The sequence below is a fragment of the Abramis brama genome (assembly GCF_963993115.1).
Source record: "Abramis brama genome assembly, chromosome: 7".
NCBI classification, from domain to species: Eukaryota; Metazoa; Chordata; class Actinopteri; order Cypriniformes; family Leuciscidae; genus Abramis; species Abramis brama.
Window position 1 is genome coordinate 36327322 of NC_139969.1, and position 22790 is coordinate 36350111.

Here is a 22790-nt window from a genome sequence, read left to right on the forward strand (position 1 = left end):
ATGATTAGATTTAGTGGTCTTCCCTAAAGCGGGTCGCACACCGGACGCGCAGCTCAGCGCCGCGCCGCGCCACGTCTAGGACAACTCTCACCTGAAAACCCGATAACATCAACAATTTTCTGATTTCTGTAAATAAATATAAAACTAAATGTATATTGCAGCACAGGGTGAAGTCCGTATATACATTAACTACGATTTGAGACACATAAATGTAAATTTAATATAAAACTATGTAAATGGCGCTCTGTGGCGCGGCAGGATTTTGAACATGGTCCTGAGCCGTTGCTGGGCGCTGCGGACAGACGCCGAAAGGCGCCGCCGGTGTGTGTACTTTCATAGAGAATAATGTGTTCGAATTTAAAAGACGTGGTGCTGCGCTGCGCGGCGCTGAGCTGCGCGTCCGGTGTGCGACCCCCTTAAAGGCTGTGTGTAAGGTCAGCACCTTTAAGGACTGCCCACTGAATGCCTATAAGATACCATGTAAAGTTACGTTAGTCAGATTTTGTTGGATGACTGCAGCAACGTACAGCGAAGTTCTCAATAAAGAATAACTTCTGTTTGAACGTGATCCCAACATCTCCTGGTCTTGCTTCGATGAAGGAAAATAAGTTTCCAACAGTTCCATTGAAAATGCCTTTATATGTTCGCCCTGTGCACGCGCATTAACTCGAGGTTATTAGCAGTAGGTTGATTAAACTAACTCGATACAGGTGTTTTGGAACCGACATACCCAGAGTAAGCAGGTTTTGGGTTAATCAACCCAGAGTTCAGGGTTAATCTGATGGTAAGTTAACCCAGCTTTCTGGAATACACCCCAGGGAACATAACCAACACTGTGACAACTTTGTTGAAGATGGTGTGTTGATGAGGAAGGAGAGACCACCGACTGCATCTGCTGATGATGAGTGGCAAATCGTTAAGCAGATAATAGTTCCCCCCTCATATCGCTCTGAAATTTTGAGTCTTGCGCATGATAGCCCGTTTGCCGGTCATTTAGGAATGAATAAAACATATGATCGTGTACTCCGGCATTTTTTCTGGCCTGGCTTGAAAAACAATGTAGCAAGTTATTGCCGAAGCTGTCATGTGTGCCAAATGATGGGAAAACCGAACCAGAATATTTCACCTGCTCTGTTACATCCAATTCCAGCTATTGGTGAACCATCTGAGCGTGTGATGGTTGACTGTGTCGGTCCCTTGCCTCGTACAGAATTTGCTTACCATAATGTGCACGTCAACGCGTTTTCCAGAGGCAATTCCTCTGCATAAAATTACTGCATCAGTGATTGTAAAATCGCTTATCAAATTTTTCTCACTGTTTGGCCTTCCGCGTATTATTCAATCGGACCAAGGTACGAATTTTGTCACGTGTGTTTAAGCAGGCTCTGGATCAGTTGCATATCCAACACTGCACGTCAAGCTGATGCCATCCAGAAAGCCAGGGAGCACTTGAAAGGTTCCACCAGACCTTAAAATCAATGCTGTGTGCGTTTGTCTGGAGTTTCAAAAAGATTGGGGCGAAGGAGTGCCTATGGTCATGTTCGCAGTGAGGGAGGTAGTGCAGGAGTCATTTGGGCTTTAGTCCGGAGTTAGTAAGGAAATATTCATCAGTGTTATTACAATGGCTAAATCTGAAATTGCCCCCTAAACCCTCATTCACTATTCCCTACTGAAAGATTATGTGTATTTTTAGTTAACTTTAGTCAGATGCATTTACATTGTTACTGTGCCTCAAGATGCAATCAATTGAAACGGTGTCTGTAAAGGTGTGAACCAAATGGCCCATACCAAGCGTGTCGCACAAGCCCTGAAAAGTGAAGCCAAAACGCCTCGATCGCCCCCCGGTGACTGGTCCTAGTATAGGTTATAAACCCCGCCTCCCCGTGTTATTCAACGGGACTTGAGACCAACTAAACAATTTAATTAAACTTCAAATATCTTTTTTCTGAAGGTGGTTTCTGTCATTTACTGTAGTTTTTATCACGCTGATGTAAATTCAAGTGTTTGTTTTTAAAATAAGTTTGTTTTTAGTTAGTTATTTGATGCTATAAAAACAGTGGTGTGACGTCATGATTGACAGCGAAGTAGTCACTGAAGCACTAACAGACTTTTTTTCTGGATCTTCTGAGGACTGAGGAGATTGGAGCTTTAAATTTAATATCTAAATTTCTATAATTAATTATTTCACACCGAGAGTGAGGGCGGGGCCTTGATTTCGCGGCTTTGCTTCCTGCTCACTACTGCGCAGGTCTGGTCCCGAAATCGCTACTGCGCAGACTCAAATCCCAAGATGTCAGCTCCATATCGCCACACTGGCGGCTTCAGTTCTCACCAATGGAAGAGAGCAAAGGGGCGTTGTCCATATTTTTTTACAGTCTATGGCCCATACAGACATATGGCCCATAGAAACATGGGTGTGACATGGGTGTGAAACAGCATTGCTCAGGGTAGATTGCAGTGTAGATCGATCTCTTGTGGGAGGTCCTAACAGTTTTCCTTTGTTTGTAGCCCTTTTGTCTTCATTTATAAAGTTCAGTCAGACAGAACTTAGGGTTAAGATTGTTGAAGGGCGACATGCTAACATCGCTGCTGAAGGACTGCTACACTACAAACCTTCAATAAATTCTTCTCCCCACAAGAACTCTGGTCAAGCTTACTTATTTTATGTATTGGAGAAATCGAATACATTGGTGAACCACCCAAACCACTGCTCGGCCAAATACAGCAAAATTGAACACTAGTCCACTAATACTGGTCACTTAGTGAGTGAATGATAATGAGTAAGCGAATTCGGACAGCTGTTGAGTGCACATCGGCTGTACACTATTTTATACACGTTATTGCGGTGCAATGTGGGATTGAATGAGTGCACTCAATAACGTCCACTGTGGTTTTTCTATATTTCTATATTTTTATGCATAATGTATTTTGCAGTTAACATAAAAATATATTGTATCTATATTAAATATCTTTAAATCAATAGTTTTATGTTTATTTGTCATATTTATTTTGATTATGTTGTTTGCAGTACTTCACAGCATTGTAGTTCTTTAGCTTATTAAAGCCATTAAGTGGACTTTTTTTCTTTTCTTTTTTTTTAGATTTTCAAATACTTTTTTTGCATCAAATCATACTTTGTAATGTTGTGACTGACCTCATAGCATGTTGGTTTAGTTTATGGCTTATAACTATTTAAGACTTTTTAAAATCATATTTCCGGAACCAAGGCTGCTGTAAAACGGGAACACTGAAATAAATAAATACATACAGTCTAACATTTAACAATAAACACTGACTTTCGATTTCACTGGGTCTTTAAGTTTAAATGTAAATATTTTGGGGGAAAATACGCTTTTAAATATATATTTGATAGTTGTCTCGTTTTTGTTTGTGGGAGGATTGTCCCACAGATTTCGTGATTTTAAGAACTTTAAATGGACTTTTATGTTGCCTCTTTGACACGCTCTGACGACATTACGTCGTTTCCGGGACTGCGCTGCCTCCTCGCCTGTTGTTATTCGACAGATGGAAAGGTTGTTGTTTTGAGCCAGTCAGGATTTAAGGTCTGTAGTACAACTTTCAGCAAGAATGAAAATTGATTTTAGCACATGTATTCCAAAAACATAGTATTAATTATGTTTTATCCCCAAAGCTAAATTAATGTAAACAACGTAATATGGCAATGCTTGCTTTGTTTGCTAATAGTTGGTCTCTCGTAAATGGCGCCAAAATGTGTTTTTATTGTGTTACGCTACATTTTCTGTGCAAAACGCATCCACACATGAGGGACATTGTGATTTAATTTCCTTTCTGCTGTTAATTCTCATCAAATTCCTCCGTGAACTCCAGGTGAAACAACTGAGATCTACATGGCAAAGATAAACATGGAGTTTATTAAAGAGGAGAATCAGGACATCGGTGATTCAGAACCATGCATAGTGAAAGAAGAGGAATCCGAGGAACTATTAGGTTGGTGTCCATTGATTTGTCAGGAACAGTAACGTACATTACATGTGTGCATTTGAGAGAGATTTTTATCTAAAGCGACTTGTTGTGCATTCAAGCAACAGAAAAAACAAAGCTTTAATCTTTTCACCGCATTTGGCGACTTGATAAGTGGTTCTCAAACTGTGCAAAACGAACCACCAGACGGGTATGTTTTTGTTTTTCTTAAAGTTGAAAAAAAAAGAAGAAAAGAAAGCACATTCAGGTGCTGCACATTGAAGTTAATATAAAACATTTCGTTTATAATATCTAATTACAATTTTCTTAGCTGATAACTGCTATGCATCTATAGACTTGTTTTTTACAGATTATGGTATTTGAATTCAATGTGGTGCAATGTATAAAGGCAGTAATATTAAAATAATGTTTTTTTCCTGGGTCAAAAATGTTCTTCGGTGGTGTTGGACGAACACAGCCATCCATGCACACAATACACAAAAAAAAGATAATGTTTGTAATAACGTTACCCATTTATTCAATATAAAAAAATATCACTGGACAGATCATACAACGAAGGAAACTATTTTATACTTAAAAAATCTTTACATTTACATCTAAAAAGTTATTGAGTGACTGATTTGAGAAGTTAGTTATAAAATGAACAACAAAGTAACAAATTACAGGTCGAGTGGCAGATCTATTATTTTGCACTTACACTCAAAATCTTAATGCACTGATTTTACATATAGTATCAGATTGTTTTTTCTGTTTGATATGGTTATCACTAGGGCTGGGCGCTATGACGATATTGTTACCATGGTATAAAATCAGGATTTTTGGAGCCGATCGTAGATCACAGGAAGCAGTAACTGACGAAATGATCATCGATACGGATTTATTTGAAGCCTTTTTTTTTTTTATCATGTAGAATTATTTAGAATAAAATAAGAACAAATAAACAATTTACAAGCAGTAGCACAAATAAATAAAATAGAATAAAGATACAAATGAAATAAGTTAATAAGTTTTGTTTCCCAGGTAGGTCGAACAGTAGTATTGAGGTAAGAATATTAAAGAAATTTATTAAGAAATCAAATGTAAAATAATACTGGATGGTCTTCCCTGAATAAATGAAATACAGATTAATCCTTAAAATTAAGGTTGCAAAAGTTAGTCATTCAAGAGCATTGAGTGTCATTTAATGTTAATCACACAACAAAAGACAAAGAAAATCAGAGACAGCAGCAGGATTTTTAAGGCTGGTGTTGCTTTAAGAGCTGCACGGATCTAATAAACTGTTACACAACTTTCTCAACTGTTCACTGTTTATGTGCATACTCATCAAGACATTAATCATTTTGTACATACGTTTGTGTGTATTTGACCATTTAAGCGCAATTTAATACTCACAAGCTGCTAGTAGGAGAGAGTGCGCGAGTGCTGAGAGGTTTAAACGAGGTTTAGACAGTTGTATCAGTATGACGGATCAGAAGGCTACAAGTAAACCTATAGTCATGATGAAGGTGTATCTCTAGCTGTTGGTCCCAAACATAACTCCGGCGCTCTCACTTCAATTTTCCCTTGTGTCTGCTTTACATGTTGCGCGGTTGAGCAGCACGCGCGCGCATGAACCTGCTTTATCGGCGATCGATAAGCTTTATCGAATAAATGTATTATCGACAATTAATTTGATCGTCGATTCATCGTTAACATCCCTTATCACTGCCATTAAAATCACTGAAGCTGTCGATTACAACGCGAGGTACACAAAGCTGCAACTCCTATTATAAACAATGAAATTGTGCAATTAGGGGTGGGCGATATGACCAAAATCGTATGTCACAATATGAGTAAATTTATTTCATGATAACGATATAAATCACAGTATAGTTATTTTTGCTTTAAATAAGGTTTTTATTATATCAAAATTTGAAACCATTGAAATTTCATAATTCTTATCACCATTTTCAATATAATAAAAAAAAAACTAAATAATAGCATAAAAAACTTATCAAGCTTACTGAAGACAAGTAAACTGTGATAAAGAAAGAGCAAAGAAAAAAAACTGAAATATAACTTGGGGTGTAGCGATATTCAAACCAAACCGAAAAACGTATCGTGATACTCTCGTGGGGTACCGAACACGCCCCGCCCCCTGCTACCCCGGCCCAGCCCTGGCTCCACGGACCTCATGTCTTATCTCTACACAACGAATACAGCGTTGTAGCCTAACCACCATATAATAGCAAGCTCCGTGTTTTGTTACTTTCGATAATAAGCAAGGTGTAATCTTTAAAATTCTGTCTATTTGATCACGAAATTCAAACAATAAATGCCGTTTTGGCGCTCTTTGCTCATTTAAAGCGGGAGCGCGAGTAAACGCGATTCTCTTCCTCAGTTCCAGAATAAACATGAATGGACACCTGAAGGTATGTTGAAAGATACGGTATAGCCTACTTACTGAAAGTCATCACAACTCGTGTAATCGCTCAATCAGCAGCGGAAAGACGTCAGTAAAACAGCTTAGTTTGTCACATAGCATTATCAGGGATGTGATTTTTCCGGATTTTTCCGACCTGAAAATGTGACCTACGTGAATCATGCAGATCTGTAAAAAAAAAAATCTCACAGCCGTCACCATGGTAACCCGGGACGGAACCACAATCGCCGTCCCTGCGCTACAGGGCCACACCGGGTGTTTTTTTCACGTCAGTTTGGGTGACAAATTCATCTGAAGCCTATTTCATAGCTTAATGTGAGGGACAGAAGTCTATTTACATCAATAAATACCCTGTTCGGGGTCTCGGTATATTTTCCTGCTTTTTTGTCCTTAGCCAGACCTGCCAACCTGTACGCATTTTGCGTAGCGGATACGCATTTTGACTTCAAAGTACGCTGCTACGATTTGTCACTCTAAACTACGCAAAAACCTGGTGACGCCTCTCTGCACGCGCTGTCCTCAAATCAAGCTACAGCAAAAGAAGAAGAGTTCGACCAATCATAGCGCTGGATTCATTCCCCAAATAGCATGCGGGGATGATTGACAGATGCGTAGGCCTATCATTAAAAAGAGACTGAAAATCGATACCAGTAAAGAATCCCGCTCGATCCGCCTTCCACTCCCGCGGCCCGCAGTCTGACTGATTTCATAAGCGAGGACAATACAGTAGTCACGGTACATCTGACTCCTGAAGGTAAACGGCCTGGGCTCGATGTGGAAAGTTTAAATATTGTATTGAGTTAACCTAATCCTATGGATTCGATGATCACACGGATTGCGTATTATCTTAAAATACTCCGTTCTTCATGGTCACTCAGAAAAGAGGAAGACATCATTCAGCCATGCAAATAATAAAATGCTCAAGAAATGCTGAACAATAAATCTTAATAAACTTGAAATCGCTATGGCTTAGTGATTATGAAAGTGATGTGATTTGTGGATTACGGATAAGCGCGAGTCTGGAGAAAAAGGCGTTTATTAATTAATTCTCAGTGCTAAGAAACGTAGCCTTCATGTGTTACGTTATTGTGTTAATAATAGCTAAAGTACCTAATTATGTTACATATTTATTTTGTATGAAAACTAGCGCGTTAGTTATGGATTAAAAAGTACCGTTGTATCAGTGCTGCGCGAGCTCTCTCACAAACACGGACGCGCGCACAAAGAGAGAGAAGATAATTGTAAAATTTGACGGGCTAAGTTTAAATTTTGTTCTTGCTTGTTTTTTTTTTGTTTTTTGTTTTTTTCTGTGAAAATGCCAGAAAGCATTTTGTATTATCCATCCTTGTTTTTAAAATTCGTTAAATGATGTTAACACAGCCCTCGATTATATGTCGGATTCGTCTAACCGGTATACTTGATATTCTTTTTAGAATAAGTGATTCGTTATGCTATTATTGGACTCCTGTCTAATCATTGTCATATTCTGATATTGGAATAATACATTAAGTAGCCTATCTTAATTGTACAATGTTTTTTTTTTACAGTTTTATATGGGTTTCTTAATTTTAGACTAGTTGACCAGCACACATTTTATGCAATGCAATATAATGCATGTGTGTCGTCGTCGACCCGATTCAAGAGCATTGAATCGGCCCCCCCCCCCCCCCCCCCCCCGGTCGGTACGCAAAAAATAATTTCAAGGTTGGCAGGTATGCTTAGCCAATCACATGCCTGCATTATATTTACCTCAGGAAAGTCAAGTCGTTCAGTGTCCACAGCTTGTTGGTTCCTAGAGAAATTATCTCTTGCACTAAATAAATGCACTATATTAGCCTATATATTATATTTTACTTAACCTGTTAATGATATCTTTATTATTTAATGTATGTTTAAAATATCTGTCATGAAAATGACAGCAACTGTGTAAATTATTATATTTCAATAACGAATTAGAGTAAAAACATAAGTTAATGCAAAAACTGCCTTATTTGCAGTTTACATGTTTTCATCCAATGTTGTTGAGTGTTGATTATTATATCTAAAAATAAATAGCATCTGAATTTAGGCTAAAAGTCTAGGCTCTATTGTCAACCTTTAATGTTGTAGTAATGTGCGGATTAGCAGATCTTTTTTTTTTCTTTTTTTTTTTATCCTTGCGAAACGTTTAATTGTAATTGAATTAATTTAAAGACAAAAGACACAATTTGTTCATTAAACCACTGTTTAATAATAAAACTTTCTAAACCTTTCAAGAACTAGAAAAACTGTATAAAATGTATAAATTAATCAAATGTATAAAAAACAATGCATAGTCTTTACTGTGTAAATTAAATATACATTTATTCTTATTCAATTTACAAAAGTGATTCAGTCAAGAGCAGTGAGAGATTTTCTCTCTTTTTTGTTGTTTGATTAACATTAATAAAGACGGCAGGTAAATTTTGGATGCCTTCACACAGAGACTGCACACTGCACAGATCCAATATACTTGTGCCTTTTCTCTCAACTGTTTACGTTCACTTAAGACATAAATGGCTCTGTTTACTTTGTTTCCTCAGTGCATTTACTGAGTTGCAGTTAATTTGATTTTTAACATGTTACACGTTTTTGGGTGAACTAACCCCTAGGTGTGTGCGATATGCATGTAGAGACAAAACAGTTGGTTCAAAGTTTTACTTGCCCTGCCAAAATTTTCAGTGGCCCTGCTACAATTTAATCAAAAATTTGCGATTTAAAGGGATAGTTCACTTTGAAATTAAATTTTGGTATGTTTTAGCTTACCTCAAGGGCATCCAAGATGTAGGTGTCTTTTTTTCCGCAGTAGTTTCAATTTTGATGTTTTTAGGTCAAACCGTTCTTGTCTGTCAGTCATTTAATGCAGGTCTATGGTCACTGTCTCAAAGAGCATGCACAGAGTCCAAATTAAAACAATTCCCCGTCGTCCAAATTAAACAATTCCCCATCGTAAGTACACATTGATGGCCTAAGACACGAAACGAGCGGTTTGTGTGAGCGAACGAACAGTATTTATATCGTTTTTACCTCTTGTACACAGCCACGTCCAAGTGATCTGAGGGCGCGCGCGCATCCTGGTGTGTGACGTGTACGCAGACTGGTGCATAGATATATACACTAGATGTCGCCTTAAAGACATTCGTTCCAATGAACTACCATAGACAAGGCGACATCTAGTGTATTATCTATGCACCAGTCTGCGTACACGTCAGATCAGATCACTTGGACGTGGCTGTGTATAAGAGGTAAAAACGATATAAATACTGTTCGTTCGCTCACACAAACCGCTCGTTTCGTGTCTTAGGCCATCAATGTGTACTTACGATGGGGAATTGTTTAATTTGGACGACGGGGAATTGTTTTAATTTGGACTCTGTGCATGCTCTTTGAGACAGTGACCATAGACCTGCATTATATGACTGACAGACAAGAACGGTTTGACCTAAAAATATCAAAATTGAAACTACTGCGGAAAAAAAGACACCTATATCTTGGATGCCCTTGAGGTAAGCTAAAACATACCAAAATTTAATTTCAAAGTGAACTATCCCTTTAATCGTGCAGCCCTAATCAACAATGAATTTGATTATTGATTCACATCTGTGCGCTGTGTGCTCTGAAACCATCAGCCAGTCACGTCGCTTTACAGTAGTGAATAACACGTTTCTATAAAATAGCGAAGGACACCGAGTGAGCTGCTGCAGGAAAGATGCTTGATCCAAGTTCTCGGAAACATGAGAATGCTTTAGGCTATATTTATAAGCGTTTCAAACAAAAGCATAAGCGTTTACCACATCTTGCCCTGTCGTGCTTTGACAGATTTATTTGACCGTTTACTGCCTCTGAAACGTGTTTTCCTCAGTGCATAACTTACAATTTATGGTTATATCCTTGTCTGTAAATGTTAGAAAAGTCCCACTAGTATTTACATTTTCATCTTTAATGAACGAGTGCCGGTGTGCGCATGCGTGTCAAACAGACGGAGCGCAGTAGAGCAGAAGTGCAATAATTCTGACTAATACACATTTTGCTGAAATATTTTTTTGTTAGAATTTTTTTTTTTTTTTATTCTACATGTAACACAATCAATCATATTTTTGAGAGCAGAAACAGTAAAGTCACTATTGGCACTAAAGGCACATTTGATTATGTTTGTACTTGAATACAGTTAGATTTACCTGAATTTCTTTTGTGTCTTTATTCTACTGTATTTATCTATGCTTGTAATTTGTTTGTTGTATGTTCAGATGCACTAGCCTACAAAATCACCCCAATCATTCTAGAATTATTCATTCTTTACAAATAGGGCTATTCAAATCATCTAGTGAAATTTTCATATCGCAATATATATCGCAGGAAAAAAATACTGCTATGTCAATTTCTTCCAATATCGTGCAACCCTAATGTACAGCATTGCCTGCATAGATTCATCCGCTGTATTGCTTTTCATAGGCTTTATACTACACATTGTTTGGAGGACAGCATTGGGCAGGATGTGGGACAACATTGTTTAAAATAAAATTAATTGGATGTATTTAATGTATAATAATTTTTAGATTTTTTTTAATCCAATTAATCAAAAATATAATTGACAGATTAATCAATTATCAAAATAATCGTTAGTTGCAGCCCTAAATGAATAGTTTCATATTTCTCCATCCTTTATTTTTTTTTTATGATCATTCATTGCTTCATGGGATTGTAGTTCTTTCCCTCACTAAAGCCTTTAAGTCTTGTACCTTTTCTTTTTGTCCGCTTTTCAAATACTTTTTTGTTTTGAATAAAAGTTTGTAATGTTGTGATTCACCTCGTGGCTGGTTGGCTTAGTTCACGGCTTATAACGCTTTAACAAAGACCTTTTTTTAAACTCTGGGAAAAACCAAGTCAGCTGAAAAAGTGGGTTGATACTAACTATATTAAAGTTACTAAATTTACTCAGCATTAGTGATTTTCTCTTTTATTGTTAACATTAAGGACATAGACAACAGTAGATGTATAAGGTTGCTGTCACTTTAAGACCTTATGCATGGATCCAGTATACTTATACACGTTTTCTTTCTCAACTATTTAACATTCACTTAAGGCATAACCAATTGATACTCGCCGAGATGGGCATTCTGATAATGTCTGTATAACAAATGAAGTGCAAGTAGACGTGAAAGAGAACTCAATTCAGTATTTGCTCTGTCTGAGAGGTGGCTTTCTGTGTGCACCCTATTTTAAACCACTTGAATGGTTTAAAATGGCTTAAATGTTTAAATTGGCAGGCCTTAAAAACAGGTGCAAGTGATAAACTTTGGCATGACTTGCCAAAAATGGGCCAGTGAGAATTCTGCCCAACTGTCCCGAGCATTGTTCATGCTGGCCCTGGACCATCGGCCAGTCCTTATTGTCGAAACCCTGTGTATTCATTTTAAAGCCTTATCAGTTTAAACATTCAAGTAATTTTAAACTGTTCAAGCGCAATAAGCTGTGATCAACACATAAACTGATGAATAACTGTCTTTAATAGTGTACACACTAAAATGCATCTATTCTAAAATGACATAACAAATGTCAGTAGTCTAGCACAGTGGTTTTCTGTTCTGGTCCTTGGGACCCAACGCTCTGCACACTTTTCACTTCATGGAGCTCTTAATGAGCTGAATTAGGTGTGTTAAATGACCTGAATGCGAAAGTTTGTTATGCATAAGCCCCCGTTGTGGGTCCCCAGGACCAGGATTGAAAAACACTATCAAATCTGCTAGCACAATGTCTGAATGAGCTATTAGCACACTATAGATCACATAAAAAGAAACACAAGTTACTTCATATATTTTGTTATCGGGCTTCTATCTTTTGTATTTCTTGTTTCACCTTTCTTGAATCAATTTTTAACAATTGAATGTTAATTGTAGGCCTGACGGAAGTAAAAGAAGAAAATCAAGATCTGAATGAATTTGACGACAACTTCGATTTTCAGACACCTGATCATTTCATAACTGAAGAAAAGAGTTTCAGTAACTCGCAGTCTGAAAATTTCTCACAAAAAGGACACCTTAGGGATCAAATTACAAATCATACCAGAAAGAAGCCTTTAACATGCCATCAGTGTGGAAAGAGTTTCAAACATAAAGGCCATTTTAATGTTCACATGAGGATTCACTCTGAAGAGAGAGCTTTTACTTGCCTTCAGTGTGGAAAGAGATACACAAATAAAGAGAACCTTAAGCGTCACATGAAAATCCACACTGCAGGGCATTTTTCATGTTATAAGTGTGGAAAGAGCTTTGCTCGTAAACGAACTCTTCAGCATCACATGAAAACTCACTCTGGAGAGAATCCTTTCCTGTGCCAAGAATGTGGAAAGAGTTTCAGCAATAAAGGACACTTTAATATTCACGTGAGAGGTCACACTGGAGAGAAGCCGTTCACATGCCCTCAGTGTGGAAAGAAATTTATTCATAAAGGACACCTTAATGAACACCTACGAATTCACACTGGAGAGAAGCCGTTCACGTGCCCTCAGTGTGGGAAGAGTTTCAGTCATAAAGGATGCTTGAATGTTCACCTGAGACTTCACTCTGGAGAGCGGCCGTATACATGCCCTCAGTGTGGGAAGAGTTTTAGCTATAAAGCATACTTTAAAGTTCACCAAAGAATTCACTCTGTAGACAAGCCGTTTGCATGCCATCAGTGTGGAAAGAGTTTCATTCACAGAGGACACCTTAATGAACACATGAGAATTCACACTGGAGAGAAGCCTTATATATGCCCTCATTGTGGACAGAGTTTCACACATAAAGGAAGTCTGACGTTGCACATTAAAAAAAAATCACACTGAAGGTGGACTTTCCGCATCAAGCCATCCATGTGGAAAGAGTTTCAAACACAAAGGACTACTTAAGAATCACATGATCTCACACCAGAGTGAAGCCTTAAGCTTAATGTCAGAGCATTTGGTGGTGCTAATGCACTGAAAATGGCTCAAATTACTACTTAATGAAACATCAGCAGTTCATGAACCCCTGAACTACGTATAATGGGTCTCATAAGTTGTTTTTTTCCTCTACTATTACTTTATGAAGGTTTTGTTTCTTGCTTACTGGGGCCATCAAGTTAAACATTAAGGCATATTTTTTTTATTAATCTTTAAATGGAACTGCCAAATGATGAATTATGACCTGCAACTAAAGCTATCATTACAGCAATATTTTCTGTAAAGCTGCTTTGAAGTAATGTACATTGTTATCGATATACACTCCCCAACCACTTTATTAGGTAGATCTTGCCGGCTTGGACCCCCTTTGCCTTCAGAACTGCCTTTATTCTTTGGCACAGATTCAACAAGGTGCTGGAAACATTCCTCAGAGATTGTGGTCCATATTGTCATGATCACGTCACGCAGTTGCTGCAGATTTGTCTGCTGCACATCCATGATGTGAATCTCCCATTCCAGCACTTCCCAAAGCTGCTCTATTGGATTGAGATCTGGTGACTCTGGGGGCCGTTTGAGTTTAGTGAACTCACTGTCATGTTCAATAAACCAGTCTGAGAGGATTTGAGCTTTGTAACGATGCATTTTCCGCACTTTTGTATTCAAAGATGCTCTTCTGCAAACCTCGGTTGTAACGAGTGCTTATCAGCTTGAATCAGTCTGTCCATTCTGCTCGGACATCAACAAGGCATTTTTGCCCACAGAACTGCCGCTTAAAGGATATTTTCTCTTTTTTGGATTATTCACTAAACACTAAAGATAGTTGTGCTTGAAAATCCCAGGAGATCTGCAGTGTCTGAAATACTCAAACCAGCCCGTTTGGCACCAACAACCATGCCACGCTTAAAGTCACTTAAATAATTTTTTTCCACTTTCTGATGCTCAGTTTGAACTTCAGCAGATTGACTTGCTCATTTCTATTTGCCTAAATGCATTGTTGCTGCCATGTGATTGGCTGATTAGACGTTTGCGTTAACGAGCAGTTGAACAGGTGTACCTAATAAAGTGGTTGGTGAGTGTATAAATAAAGCCTTATATAAAACTGACTTGACAGCTACATCTTTTTCTTATCGGGCAGTAATTACTGACACGATTTATGTGCACACACCTGAAGCATTCATATAAAGTCACTGGTCACACAGCTTTTAAGAGTACTGAATCGAGTTCTTGTTTGCTGCTTATTGTGCTTAAATGGTCAAATACACACACAGTTATGTCAAAATGCCCGCCTTAGAAAGTGTTCACGTAAACTGTTTTGTCTTAAGTGAACATAAACGGTTGTGAGAAAATCTGATCTTTGTCATTATATTGGATCTGTGCGTTAAGGAACGGCAGACTAACATAGCTGTTGCTATTGGTGTCTGTAAATCACTCAGTGCTCTTGACTGAATGACTTTTGTAACTTCAATAAAAATCAGTGTATATTTCATACAGTGAAGACTATGCAGTGTTTCATTTTAAGTATTTCTGATAGATCTATCTGATCATTTTAAAGCACTGTTTATTGAATTAATGTCTTTGTACTATTGTTTATTTGTCCTATTACTCGTAATTTGTTTCTTTGTTCTTATTTTATTAGTTTACTTGTCTTTAGTAAGCTATTCTGTTCTATGATATTGAAATTGTTGAATTTTGAAAATTCAGTGGTATTTGAAATGTTGGTATCGTAACAACCGTATTTAAAGCAACAAATAACTGTATTATATTGTTACCTTGAAATAGAATTACTCAAATATTTTGGCATAAGATTTTCTTCACTTCGTCCACCCCTATTTAACCCTTTAATCGCGCTCAAATAGACTTGGTGGCACTTGAGCACTTGGATTTAGTTGAAGGTGGTACCTGACCTAAAAATTGTAAACCACTGGCTTAAAATCATAATAGCAGTAAAATAACAAATTTACTACAAATTATACAGAACATACCTACTGTATACACATATAAAATACATATTAAATTGCATATGAGTACTCTAGCAGATTTTTCCAGAATGACAAAAAAAACAAACAATTTGTTTCTTTTGCCAATTTATCTTTAAATATGCATCTATTTTTTTTGGGGGGGGGGGGGGGGGGTGATATTTCTTGTTTCACCTTTCTTAAACTGATTTTTAACCATTAAATGTTAATCCTAGGTCTGATGGAAGTGAAAGAGGAAAGTCAAGAACTGAATGAAGTGGAAGACAATCTGAAATTCCAGACATCTGAAAGTTTCATAACGGAAGAAAAACCTTTTAGTAACCTACAGTCTGAAAACGTTTCACAAAAAGGACACCTTGGGGATCACATAAAAAATCAGACCAGAAAGAAGCATTTAACATGCCATCAGTGTGGAAAGAGTTTCAAACAAAAAGGACATCTTAATATTCACATGAGAATTCACACTGGAGAGAAGCCTTTCTCATGCCCTCAGTGTGGAAAGAGATTTATTCATAAAGGACACCTTAACGGTCACATACGAATTCACACTGGAGAGAAGCCTTTCACGTGCCATCAGTGCGGAAAGAGTTTCACACATAAAGCAAGCCTCTCATGGCACATGAATATTCACACAGAGGAAGAACTTTCCACATGCCAACAGTGTGGGGAGAGGTTCCCAAATGCAAGAATACTTAAGGTTCACACAAGAATTCACACTGAAGAGTGCCCTCTAACATGCCTTCTGTGTGGAAAAAGCTTCACACATCAAGAAGAAATTAAGTGTCACATGAGAATCCACACTAAAAAGAAACCTTACACATGCAATGAATGTGGTAAGAGTTTCATTCATAGAGGACACCTTAATGATCATTTAAGAATTCACACTGGAGAAAAGCCGTTCACATGCCATCTGTGTGGAAAGAGTTTCAATCATAAAGGATACTTGAATGTTCACATAAAAATTCACTCTGGAGTGAAGCCACATACATGCCATCAGTGTGGAAAGGGTTTCATTCATAAAGGACACCTTAATGATCATTTAAGAATTCACAGTGGAGAGAGACCGTACACGTGTCCCCAGTGTGGAAAGAATTTTAGTTATAAAGGATACTTGAAAGTTCATCTAAAAATTCACTCTGTAGACAAGCTGCATGCATGCCTTGAGTGTGGAAAGAGTTTCATTCATAAAGGACACCTTAAAGAACACTTGAGAATTCACACTGGAGAGAAGCCTTTCATATGCCTTCATTGTGGACAGGGTTTCACACATAAAGGAAGCCTGACGTGGCACATTAAAAAAAATCACACTGAAGATGGACTTTCCACATGCCAACAAAGTGGGAAGACTATTAAAAATGAAAGAAACCTTGAGAGTCGCACAACAAGTAACTCTGTAGACAAACCATTTGCATGCCATCAGTGTGGAAAGCACTTCATTCATAGAGGACACCTTAATGAACACATGAGAATTCACACCGGAGAGAAGCCGTATATATGCCCTCATTGTGGACAGAGTTTCAGACATAAAGGAAACCTGACGTGGCATATGAGAACTCACACAGAAGATGGACTTTCCACTTGCCATCAGAGTGAGAAGGAATTCATAAAGACACCTTAAGAGTCACGCAAGAATTCACACTGGAGAGAAGCCTAACACATCCCCTCAATGTGAAAAGAGTTTCAAACACTAAGGACCACACATAAGAACTCACACCTGAGAGTTATTTTCACATGAAGGTGTATTTTTACAAGAGTTATTGTAAGTTATTGTTACATGAAGGACAAATCATTGGCACATTTGCTTTGATCCGTCCTGTGTAGACAGCCTCACGCGTATATAATAACTCTCTTGTGTGACGATATAAGATGTCATAACGGCTGATTTTGCCTTTTTAAAATACAATTGCAGTGAAAAATATAGGACGTAATATCATGTTTAATACCAAATATGAGCCCAAATGACCATCAGTGATGCAAAAGTACAAGCCTCAGCATCACTGCAGTGGGTAGTTGGGGTTTTGTGAGTGGATAATGCAAATAAAAGTCTTGCAATGCTGAAAAATGTCTTTGATTTTATTCTGGATGATGTAATTAACTTTTACAATCAAAAACTATTAAATCTGATCCATAATAAATATTATTTGTGTGATTGTGTTTTAACCAATAAATAAATATTAAAATGCATGTGAGTCAAAGACTAAAAGGGGGTTTCAAGCATCAAAAAAATAAGTGTAAAAGAGCTTTACATTTTGTCTTTTTCACATACATTAGAATATGTCCTGTTAAACTTTATATTTTTCTGAGCAAAAAAAAATTACTACCATACATTTTTACTGTGATTTTACAGAAGACACCCACTAAAATATCATTCAGTGTAATATATTTTTATGCAAAAAAATCTTATCAGACATTTTTAGTATTACTATCATTTGATGACATAAAGATCAAAGTGCAGCCCCCAAATACTAATTATTTGTCATTTTAAATCTTTATACTTTGCCAATATCCTTTAAACCATTAGGTTTTACCCATTTGTCAGCATGAAGTTTTTGTAAGGAAGTGAAAATCAATTAAAATATAAAATTTAGTAGGAGCATATATTATTTTACATATTTTAATAAGTACAGCTCAGAATAAGTATACTGTTTAATTTTTACATAAATATATCTGTTATACCGAATGACCATGGTTTGTTATGCTGAATGACATTTTGACAAAAATGGAGAAAATATTGTCATTGTTTCCATTATTGCAATGTTTTGAATATTATTCTGTATCATTAAATTCCTGAGCAAAACTGAACTGAACTGATGGTAATACTGTATAATCAATGTCTCTCATTTCATTGAGAACTTGGAACTTGAAAGACAAACACAGACACAAACCTTAACAATTTTGAAACAAACTGGTGATAATATCCTCATTTCATATACAACTTGGAACTTGAAGGACAAACAAACAAACACACAACATTTGTGAAAAAAATGGTGATAATACAATAAATTTGTCTCATTTCATAAATAACAGCGAGAGAGAGACAGCTGCCTACTCGATAAATTTCTCCCAGTCTGCTGTAGTGAGTTTGGACTTCCTCAGGGTTAATGGCTCAGGTTCAGACACTATTGCCTTAACATCAGATGTGAAGTAAAATAGTTTGTCTGGTGTCTCAGGCCACACAAATGCATTCTTTCCAGCTCCACTTTGATGCATGCAGTTAATCTCTAAGTCATCACCTTCAGTCCTCAAAACCTGCCCAACAAAGGGCTTGCCATCATGGAGGACCACCACACATTTGCCGGATAAGTCATCATCAGGTTCCAATGTCACAGAGGTTTCTGTATTTGTTCCACTGACCTCTTGGAGGGTTTGGAAGTCGATCTGCACTGATACTGGAGCAGAATCAGGATAACTCCCGATGGTGGATTTTTAAAGTGCCCTTCACAAGTGGCAACTCATTTTGAACAGTTCGTCATATCTGCTTACCTCAGCCTCATCAATCCAAAAGTATTTGATGCTTGATGATTTGTCTTGAAGGACATTGAAGAGATCTTTTGGGTCCTGGATATCTCCTCCCTTTCGTACAAAGTCATCAGCACATCTCTTGGCAGCACCACCCACTCCATCTGGTGCCCCTTTGCCATGACTTTTCTCTGAGAAGTTCCATGTCACTTTTTTGAACCCAGAGAGAAAAGGAACTGTGCTCAACAGGTAAAAATTATTGCGATTTCTGTACTGGATTCAAAGTCTCAGATGAGCAACAACATCATGTTATTTGTAGGGAGTGCAATAAACAAGTTCCAGCCAGGGGTGGAAGCACTACAAATCTTTTTCACCACCTAAAACTGCACGCTGCAGAAGCCTTCTGTATCACTCATGCAGTGCAGTGTGGTGATTGAAGGATTTTGTTCCCTAAAATTCTCCAGTACTGGTTTGAGCTGAGCCCAGATAGCACGCTCATCATGACGCAAAGAATTTGAAATTGTAACATAGGACTGATGACTCTTAGATGTGTATGCTACACTTGTGTGAATGGTAGCCTGTCTTCGGTTGCCACCAAAATGAAATGCCTGCACTTCAGTGGCCAATTTGTAGGTATAGTTTGCTGAAAAGTCCATGTGGAGTACAGCCTCTTCCTCAGACAGGGTCTCTTTTAGACATCTACACTGTTCTGCCTGGTGGAGCCAATTATACTGGTGTTTTGCTAGAGAGTCAAGCTTACTATTAAAGACTTTCAAAAGATCATCCCAGGTCCCATTGTTTGTCTTCTTCACAATGTTGGTGAATGGCTTATCCCCTTCTACAGTCTTCTGTCTTTCCCACTGTTGCCACATAATCTTTACAGGTTCTTCAGGCACATCAGCCTCAATCTCATTATAGCAGCACTTGCCACATACACAATACATGCAGTTTCTTTGGCGGGGGTCACAGACGATGGCTGCTATTAGTTCAGAAGTGCTTGACATTTTAAGCAACCCTTATTGCTTGAGTTTTTCGGCCAGAAGTTTAACATTCTCATGATCTATACAAGCACGTGTTCCGATCATTTGCTTTTGGCTCAGTGATGTGAAATGGCCTTAAACGTAAGAACCGTCTGTAGGATACGGAGTCCTCTCTGGCCACCTCTGAGTTATACTCTCCATGGAGTTCTTTCAGTGTCTTGGTGAGGATGCGTCTCTGAAATTTAGTTTAGTTTTTAGTTACAGTATCTTTCTTACCAGACAGCTGTCGGCTGTTCTCATCTCTGCTGAGAAAAGAATGGACCTTTTCTCTCGTCGTGCTGACTTTTCCTTCAAATTCCCTTTCCTCTTACTGGCCATTTTCGCCCTGCTCTGTTTCTTAGACCTTTATAAATCCTTCCTTAACTTTAACATTTTTTTTTTTTGAGCTTGGGCTAATTGTTTTTTAATTGGAAGAGCTGTTTTCTCAATTTAAAATTTTGCTTTCTCAGTCTTTTGCACCTGTTAGACAGCTTTTCTTTATTCTCTTTTGGGGTGGAAAACGCAGATGGTGGTTCTGGCAGAGGCTGAAGATGTTGAGTGGGTTCTGCAGGAGAGGGTCTTTCAATATTTTCCTCAGGAGGCTCTTCAAATGAATCTGGTGTAAGATCCAGAACTGCCCTTATACATTTTACTTCTGCCCTGTGTTTTCTTTGATTTTCCTGCCATTGCTTTCGCCTCTTCTCAGCTGAAGCATCTGATAAATTCCTGATTGACGGGTGATCAGGATTTGCAGCCAAGGCAGCTTGCTTTCTTCTCTGGTAGGTGAAATATAGATTCCATGCAATTATTGACATAACATTACTGACATAGATACAAACTGTGTTATTAATTAAAAATACTTTCTGTTTGGCAACATAAATGACATATTATCAGGATTGGTATTAACATCAACTGAAACCAGCATTTTTTTTCCGCTTCGATGTCGATTTCTTTTTACTTTTGCGGCGACAGAAAAGGCTTCAAACAAACACATACAAGGAAACAAAAGTGACGTCACGGCAACAATGATGGATCTTCTGATTGCTTGTGTCTCGACGTATCCCGCTTTGTTTGACAAAAATAACAAAAACTACAAGGACAACGATTTGAAAGACAATGTGTGGTGTAGCATTGCTGACGACTAGGGATGCAAATGATCGATTAATTCATTAATCATTAATTGATTGACCTTATCTATCGATTAACGATTAACTGATAAGCGGCTATTTTCCTGAGAATGTAAATTTCTCACGGTATCAAGTGTCTTTAACATAAAAAGCAAAATATTGCTTATAGGCTACTGAATAAAAATGCATGTTATATTGCTCAATTGATGTTTTATTGTAACAGTTGGGATACGGTACAGATAATGGCAGTTATGTAGTTTAACAAAAATTATGCACAGAAAATTAAAATACATAAAAAATAATTGTGCACTGGCTTACCTGTTGCATGTGAAACATTAAGCAACATAAAATAAATTTTAATTAAAAATCTATATGGGTAGGCTTAGCCTACACTATATTAAGCCTACATATAATAATCTATCTGGTAAACTACTTGTATGAAAAACTTGAAACATTAGCAGCAGCACTTATAATCCCCCTTGGTCTGAGAAAGGTAACAGTAAGATTACTAGACCTGGAAACTTAAAATATAGAACTGAACACAACTTAAATCATCCCTGAGGAAGTTGACAGTAAAATTAGAGGGCGTCCCTTGTTTACACTGTCAGTGAAATGTGACCAAATTCCGATTTTTTGCTCACGTGACACAGATCCGATGTGTTCTATGACAGTGTAAACAGGAAAAAAACGCATGCATTCGGATATATCGAGATCGGTTTCAGGCCTCATTCATATGTGGAAATAAATCGGATATGTGCCAATGCGACTGTCATGTAAACAGGCAGATCGGATTTTCTGATGCAATAGGCAACGTCTCCGCGGTTTAATGATGAGAGCAACCCCGACGCGCATCTGCAAAGGGACGGATGGCCCGACGAAACGTTGTGTCGTCATAGGAGAGGAATGCGAACAAACGTTGACACAACATATTGTTGTACACAACAAAATTTCGGACCCACTGCTCCTCGTTAAAGCCAATATTTAAAGCCAGTATGCTCCCACCAGTCCCGAGATCTCTCTCACACACAATAACTGAAGCATATTCGCAATGGTGGCACTTTTCGTCCTCCTTCGTCTCAAAATCATGGTGATGTTTGGCGAACTTCGCATATATCGCAAATCTAGCATCAACCATATTTCGCGTCCGCCCATCTGTGCAAGATAATTTAACCCTTTAAGCATGCGCGATGTTTCAGATAGTATGGCGAGCGTAAACACATGAATCGGATATGGGTCACAGTTGAAAGAACGTGTAAACGGACGGTCAAAAAAAAAAAAAAAAAACTCGCATAAAGGTAACAAATCAGAATTGGGCATCAAGACCTGCAGTGTAAACGAGGCTTTTGAACAGTCAAATGAAGATATAGGTCACATACTCGCCTTCCCACCACTGCAGCGATTGTAGGTTGTGAAGGCGACAGACTTCCTCCCTGCAACACGGCTGCATGCAAGTTATGAAGGTGGTATCTTAGTGAACTCGTAGAGCTGTTGTACTTAATCATAGTACCGCAGAGTTTACATTGGGCGTCTTTGTCATCATTAATTAATTTGAAATGCTCCCACACTCCGTTTTGACCGCCTCATGTTTGGTTTCTTTTTTGCCGCCTCAGGTTTGTGTCGGGTCTCTCGCCGCCCGCGAGAATCTCGTGTCACGTTCGCAATGTTCAATTAGCCGACAATTAATTTAATTTAATCGAGTAAAGTCTTGTCGACAATTAATCGATAATCAATTAACCGTTTACATCCCTACTGACGACTGTATGTTGTGTGATAGTTATTTGTTGTATAGTCCTGTGCTGTAGTAGGCTTGCAAGCTAGACTACATTTGGGATGGAAAGCTAACACTATTAGGCAAAGGGCCTTTAATCTGCATTTAACAAAGCACGC

At 37.9% G+C, this 22790-nt stretch overlaps 1 protein-coding gene across 2 annotated transcripts; it reads left to right on the forward strand.

Moving 5' to 3' along the window:
• The first annotated feature begins 3460 nt into the window (after nt 1–3460).
• LOC311086499 (uncharacterized protein) lies at nt 3461–17597 on the forward strand. 2 transcript variants are annotated; one of them, XM_084119412.1, is made up of 3 exons: nt 3461–3563; nt 3850–3969; nt 15514–17597. In XM_084119412.1, the coding sequence occupies exons 2-3, from the start codon at nt 3870–3872 to the stop codon at nt 16914–16916; spliced, it is 1503 nt and encodes a 500-aa protein (XP_083975538.1). In that variant the 5' UTR covers nt 3461–3563; nt 3850–3869; the 3' UTR covers nt 16917–17597. The 2 variants fall into 2 exon arrangements, with proteins under 2 accessions (XP_083975538.1, XP_083975539.1); XM_084119413.1 differs by lacking the exon at nt 15514–17597 and adding an exon at nt 12301–14812 and having other exon boundaries at nt 3468–3563.
• Nucleotides 17598–22790: the final 5193 nt, after the last annotated feature.